Source organism: Eptatretus burgeri, chromosome 3, assembly GCF_056783735.1.
Source record: "Eptatretus burgeri isolate ZD-2024b chromosome 3, Ebu_testis_v1, whole genome shotgun sequence".
NCBI classification, from domain to species: Eukaryota; Metazoa; Chordata; class Myxini; order Myxiniformes; family Myxinidae; genus Eptatretus; species Eptatretus burgeri.
In genome coordinates, this window is record NC_140963.1 from 9,257,026 (window position 1) to 9,264,525 (window position 7,500).

General features: G+C 41.3%; 1 protein-coding gene across 16 annotated transcripts in view; it reads right to left on the reverse strand.

The window, feature by feature from the left end:
* Positions 1-7,500, reverse strand: part of LOC147029380 (catenin delta-2-like) — a 474,794-nt gene that overhangs the window by 39,487 nt on the left and 427,807 nt on the right. For 15 of the 16 annotated variants that reach the window (XR_015055882.1, XM_085872400.1, XM_085872407.1 and 12 more), the window contains one exon: positions 6,726-6,852. The exons of the other annotated variant lie outside the window; for it this stretch is intronic. Coding sequence is in view for 14 of the 15 variants with exons in the window: in XM_085872400.1 (XP_085728526.1) it covers positions 6,726-6,852 (127 nt within the window). In the remaining variant the exon portion in view is untranslated. The remainder of the gene's footprint in view (positions 1-6,725; positions 6,853-7,500) is intronic. 16 annotated transcript variants of the gene reach the window in all.

Consider the following 7,500-nt stretch of genomic DNA (forward strand, 5'->3'; position numbering starts at 1 on the left):
GGCTTTTTACAGCTCTGAGAGTTTTGTGATAGTTGGCGACAGCTGGGTGACAGCTATTTTCAGCTCCAGTCAGTGACAGTCAGACAGTTGGTGAGCTGGCGACAGTTTAGTTTGTAAGAGTTGTTGATGTGCTTGCGGCCTTACAGCTTCTCACAGCGTCTCGGCGCCTTACAGCTTCTCACAGTGCCTCAGTGCCTCACAGCACCTTCCAGCTGTCCATTGGTTGTGACTCCTGGTGATTCTTGACATTGGGTGATCCTTGGACCGTTAATGCTGGTTCTGCTCGAGACCTGCTCTTGGCGTACCTGATTTTTGGTGTCCCTGGTTCCTGGGGGTGACGACGTGACGTCGATTGGTGTTCAAGCCTGTTTGCGAGTGGGTGCACGGCAAGGCAGGGCGCTGGCAAATGGACCAAGGCACGCTCACACATTTTGGGACATTTTATTTGATGCATGACGACTTCTACTTGGTAAGCTGAGACCGGATTTCTCTTCCTCCCCTGAATGGTCTCTTGGGTACCCTTGTCTGTGTTTAATCGTTAAGTAAGGCATAGTGATAAGCATCTGCTCTTTGTCTGTTTTTCTATCAATGCCTGATTAATTCTTTGTTTGATTGAGATTATTTTGATTGATTTGAATTTACCTATTTTCACAACAAGGAAATAAAAAGTTCTTGCGTTTATTTATTTTTTCCTTCTTAATAAATTCCCTGTTGACGTTTCAACCCGTCTGTGCTTGTCCTTTCCTTCCATTGATCCAGCATTGTCTGAACCGAGATAGACTGGGAGGTAATTACCAAACGAATTGACCTGTCATAGTCGACACGCAGCAGCGGTAAAACGCTCTGCCGCCATCATTAAGATCTCATCAAGATAAGATTGGTGCTTTGCCGAGAGCACGCTCCCTGTTCTGGAAGCCTCTTGACCTCGAGTTAAACGGCAAAATTAAACAGTGGACACTGGAACTCATGGTTAACTGATTGGCGTTCGTGGTTGTAAAGCAACCCACCATACCACGAAGTTAATTGTCAGCGGTGGCCCCAGGTTCGGCTCTTCCGAGGAGAAACGGGGATTAACCCCCTCAAAATACACTTGGTACCCGTGGCCGTTATTAACCTCCGCCATCGAAGATCGGAGGTTACTGTTTTCACCCCTTTCTGTTTGTTTGTTTGTTTGTGAACAGTATTACGGAAAAACTCCTCAACAGATTTCGACGAAACTTTGTGGGGGGATTAGGTATGGTCCAAGGATCATGCAATTATATTTTGGACTTGGTCCAAAATCCAATATGGCCGCTATGGCGGCCATTTAAAAAATATATTTGAATTCTTTTTTTTGCATTTCTTCATGTTTTAAGTGATTTCCAACCCCCCCCCCAAAAAAAAATTGTTCGAGAAAAAAAAATTTTTTGCAACTTTTTTCAACAAAATTTCGATTTTTTTTTTTTTTTGCATTTCTACATGTTATCAGTGATTCCCAACAAAAAAAACATGCCAAAATTATAATTGCGGCTGATTTTGGAACTTCAGGTGGATATACCCACGTAAAATCAATTTCTGTTTCAAGGAATCTAGTTATGACGAATGAATTGAGCATGTAAAAGTTAAAAGTAAAAGGGAAAGTTGCAAACGATAACTCTGTGAGCACTGTTGATGTCAAATTGAATGAATAGGATATCAGGTTCACTTGAGTGACCTAGCAGTATTGGCGGCGGAGGTTTTGCACTCTACCGAGTGCTCCCCCTCTAGTTGTTTATGTGTTTACATCGACAATATATATATATATATATATATATATATATATATATATATATATATATATATATATATATATATATATATATATATATATTGTGTTTATTTCGATTCCAATCAACTGGACCATGAAAGAATAATCCTCTCGGCCAGCAGGCTTCAAAAGCCTGGGGCCTACACAGATAGTGTACCTCAAAACACCTGTGACACCAAAGGACTGCAACCTCTGATGTTTTTGGAAGGGTTTTAGGAATATCGGGAAGACATGGTGATTGTGAATTATATAACACTTCTGAATATATCTTGGGCCGTCCAGAGCAGCAAAATGCAGAAGGTATGATATATTTTTCAGGTGTGAGGTGGAGTCAGGCCAGCTGTCCAGCCAATGGGTGTAACACAGTCCTTTGATGGTCCGCCAACCAATTTCAAATACATAGTCCATCTGTCCATCTAAACACAGTTCAGCAATTTAGATATAGAAAATGTTAATTGTAAAGTATATTCAATAATGTTATTTTTCACAAGCACCAGTTCATAATGTCCATATGACACCTGTTGCAGTTTGTTCCACACATCTTATGAAAATCCACATTTTCCCTCACCAGAAGAGAGGGTTCTGCATTTGGGTCCATTTGTTACTTACGAAATCTAATGATTTCGTAAGTATATTGATGACTTCCGTTTCTGTTTGTTTGTTCGTTTGTTTGTTTGTTTGTCGGCACGATAACTCGAGAACGGAAGAAGCTACCAATGTCAAATTACACCACGTGATTCAGGAGCGTAATGGCTAGTGCTGATTAGATTTTGGTCAAAATCGGTCAAAGGTCAAGGTCACAGTGAGGTCAAATATTCGATTTTTGATGGTTTGGTACAGATAACTCGAGAACGGAAGAAGCTACCAATGTCAAATTACACCGCATGATTCAGGAGGGTGATGGCTAGCGCTGATTAGATTTTGGTCAAAATCGGTCAAATGTCAAGGTCACAGTGAGGTCAAACATCCAAAACATTCGATTTTTGATGGTTTGGTACAGAATCATCGTCGAAACTTCTGGTTTGCGTCGCTACCTTCTCTCGAGACAGCTTTTATTAGACAAGGTCAGAGGTCAAGTTGACGATTTCGTAAGTACCAGTCTATGACTGCTTATTTGTTTGTCTGTATGTCTGTTTGTTTGTCCACACAGAATGTGAGTGTGTGTATGAATTCCATTAGACCCTTAAGAACGAACCCGAAGACACGTAAAACCCTTGAAACCCCTTACAATCCCAAGACCTATAAAGACCACGAAGACCCCTCAAACTCGTAAGACCTTGAAAACCCTAACGACTTAGAGCCTTTAGAACCCGAAGATGCTTTGAGACCCCGAAGACCCTTTATAACTCTAAGACCATTTAAGACCCCTAAAACACTTTCAAACCTGAAGACCCTTTTAGACCCCTCAGATCTTTTAGAACTCTAACACCATTTAAGACCAGGGTGACTCCTAAGACTCTTCAGACCCCGAAGACCCTTTAGATGCCAAAGACCCTTGAGACACTTTAGATGTCTAACACCCTTTAAGTCCCTGAAAACTCTGAATACGCTTAAGACACCTAAGACCTTTTAGACCCTTAAGGCCCCAAAGACCCTTTCACCTCAAAGACCCTTAAGATCCTTAAAACATTTGAAAACCGTTTAGATGTCGAATACCCTTTCGACACTGAAGTCACTTAAGAACCCTAAGACCCTTTACCCCATTGACCCCCGTAAAACCCTTTAGAACCATAAGACCTCTTCGACCCTTTCGATCCTTTTAGACTCTTGGACTCCTTTCTACCCTTTAGACTTTTAGACATTCAGACCTTTCAGATCTTTTAATACCCTTTGACCTTTGGACCCTTTTTATACGCTTTTGGACTCTTTAGACCCCTTAAGACAATTATGACCCTTGAGACCTTAAATTACACCCTTTAGACCCCTTCAACATTTTAAGACCATCAAGACACTTTACACACACCTTTTCAGAGCTTTCGACCTTTCAAGCTTGAGACATTTTCACCTTTCAAGCTTTAGACCTTCATACTGAGAGCCTGACGTTGGCTTCGCGGTTAGGGTGGTGGCTTGGGATCCTAGGAACCTGAATTTGAGCCCTGTTGGCGGCTGAATTAACACCAGGGGGTTGACTCAGCCTTCCATCCTTCAGAGGTCGGCAAAATGAGCACCAGAGTACTGGTAATAGGGGCACTGCATTCGCGGCATAACCATGCCCCTAACCAATGATGCAACCAGCAGCCAAAAAGACTATACACGATCGGTACTTTCAGACCATTTGACCTTTACACATTTACAACGAGACGATTTCAACCTTTCATTTGGAATCAACGACCTTTCATTTAGTACATACTTCTATTTATTTGCCGCACAAAATACACCACACAAAACAAGTCCTGGCAAGGGTCTGCAATCTCTGATTGCTCTTTCTTGTTGCACAGTAGTGTCCAACAGAGTCCAGCCACCATGAGTTCAAAGTCTTCCAATTATTATATTAATATGAGAAGCCATATTTTGTGGACGTATCTCCTCTGAAACTGCAGGACCGATTGTCGCCACTTTCAGCATGCGGGTGCTCTGTGGTCCAATGTACAGCATGGGCTATGTGAGATCACGCCAGATGGACAGGTTTGGGAATTTTTGGCGATTTTCTAATTTTTACATTTGTTTGCATGGCGATGTGTGACGTCACCGCTGAGAGGCGTAATGCCACTCCTCGAAAACAAAGTCTGCAATGTAAAACCCTCTTCTGCACATGCGAACTACTTCAGAAGGTGCATTTGACACAAAAAAATGTAACAAGAAACATTGTATTTAAAGAAACTCGATAAATCACATCGTGAACACTGGATATATTGACGTCCGAACAAACTCTCACTTTAGAAACTTTGCGCTGAGCGCGGGTTTGGCTAGTTATTATTATTTCATATGCAGCCTGTGACTGCTGGTTGCATCATTGTTGTGAGCGCAGCTGAGCCGCAAATGCAGTGTCCCCTGTTTCCTGTAAGCCGGTACTCATTTTGCCGACTTCGGAAGGATGACAGTCTGATTCAACCTACCTGGTGTTATTTAACGGGTGACAGGGGCTCAACCTCAAGACCCTAAGACCTTAAGCCAGTCACCTTAACAATTAAGACAACACCGGGCTTTGTCCTCCAATATAGTGAGAGATTTCCTGACATTTCTCCAAGTCTCTAAAACTTCCTGATATCCAAAATAAAACAAAAGTCTGGCAAATTTTACAACTTCTCCTGGTTTTGAAAAACTTTAAAGTCTGGCATCGATGTGAGATCGCTCGCTGCTTTGACTTATTTTTGCATTCAGGTACACTGAGGTACACCTCTTGCACTGGCAAGACACTCATTCGCACAAGGCAAGATTGACTTGGCACCTCTGAGACACAGCATGGAGACATTGCTTGACTGTGACATCATTTAAAAGTGATCTGGCTGGCTCATTTGATTATTAACTGGAAGGGCACTCAGTGGAGTGCATACCTCCGCCATATAATGTCTGATTCACGAGAACATATCGGGCCAAATACATTTTTGAAATATAATGCTATATATCGTTTTTGGCCCTATCTCTCAATGGTGAAGAATCACTTAAAAAATTAAATAATTCTCCTATCCAGATCCGGATTTGGATCTTCACCAAAATCCAAATGGTCATGGTCACACACCCAACCTGTCCACCAAATTTCATCTAAATCCATCCATAACTTTTTCAGATAGCGTGCTATACATGTTAGTTTAGCCCGATCTCTCAATGGTGAAGAATCACTTAAAAAAATTCCAGAAGTAGGATCTGGATCGTAACCAAAATCTAATCAGTTCGTTCTTGTCGCACACCGAACCTGCCCACCAAATTTCATCCAGATCCATCTCCAACTTTTTGAGATATCCTGCACACAGGCAGACAGACAGACAAACAAACAGACACAGAGGGGTGAACACAATGTCCTTCACCGTTGGTGGTGGAGGTTATGAGAAATGTAAAGTGACTACTTTAACCTTTCCCATCCACACAACTTGTATATTTAATAAGCTTTTTAATTGTGGGAAAGATCACACCAAGAGCCGCGTGACGTTCTGGAGATGTTTGGGTAAAATGAAGCCGTTCAGGCAGTGTGGTACCAGTTCTTATACAAATAAACTGTCAAATACTGAAGTATGTCTGGTGCCAAATAAATAGAAGCACAGATTTCAAAAAGATACCTGCTGCCAAAATGTAAAGGTGAACAAGGGCCACTAGAATGTGCAAGTTGAGAAAATGCAGGCCTGCTGTAAATAAAAGATTGTTTACTGTTAAATTTACTTCTTTACTGTTTGTATGTTGCTTATCTTCTGACTCAGAATGCATTACAATAATACATTAATAGCATCTCAAATTTTTTTAGAGTCAGGAATTTTTTTTAGGTTTTAATACATTTTTAGTTGCGTCAGGAAGGGCATCCGGCGTAAAACCTGTGCCAAATCAGTATGCGGATCATAACGGATGATCCGCTGTGGCGACCCCTAAAGGGAGCAGCCGAAAGACGAACAACAACAACAAGCATAGGTCTGCATTAAATTGTTGGACAAAGAACAGTTTTTCAACTTGGTAATTTAAATTCTGTTAAAGGACAAAATGTTGGCATCTGAAAACATCCATGTGCCTTCATTCATAACCAATTTCTGTTAAAAATGGATAAAACCATCAATGTACATCGAGATAATGAAGTCGAGCTGGATACCTGAAATCTCTCAGGTGTCATTTCTGAGACTTGCGACCCACAGTTGCATTGGCAGCGGTCACATGTGTAGAGGGATTATGATGAGAAGGCAGAATATGACAAGAAAAATCATGACACGTCGATGGAAGTGTATGGGAGAGCATGGAGGAGGTAGGGAATGAATGTTTGAATACTCATTATCACCATTTCCTGGAAATGGAGCCTCACCTGATGTACTTGATAAAAGAGGTGCTGTATGACTCGGGCACATTGCTTGCAACGAAATCCGTGAAGAGAATCGCGGCCGATCCATCGCAGAGGCTGTCCCTGTGAAGTGCTGTTGAGTCCAGCCATCCTGTAAGACGAGACGACAAACTGTTGGTATCACAATTCTGACATTGAGATTCTTCTACAGCTTTTCAATGTGACAAAGAACCATGTCAAATGTAAGCATGAACGCATCACCTGCACTATTCAAGATAACCTGGTGTTTCCAACATCTTTGTGGATGATAAACTTTTGAGATCAATGAACTCGATAGTGGCTGCTCCATGCAGTGTTGAACCCAAAGTATAATGCAATGTGTAGATGACGTTCAGTGAACGGTGGATGAAGGTTCAAAAACAAACAATTACTCAATCTGATGATTATCATTATTTTTGATTTACATCTGTAACTTGAAAGCGTCATTGAGCAGGACATTTTCCTTGAAATATTTTGTGCAGGTGTTACAGAATATAAAATGATGGTCCAGGATCAGTTGTGTGGGATTTCTCATGTCCTCATCTTGCTCACGTGATTGGATGTTCAGTAAGACGGTATAATCATGCATTAGGTCTTTAAGCACGTTCAAATTTGTCTAAACTTGCAGGATGTTTGATAATTACACCATTAAATACCAATCAAGGAGCAATTTGCCGATACTTGTTAAATAAAGTTCGTATTCATTGAGTAATACCTCCAATAATGGACCCGAGATGGTGGACCCAAAACGATCCAATTG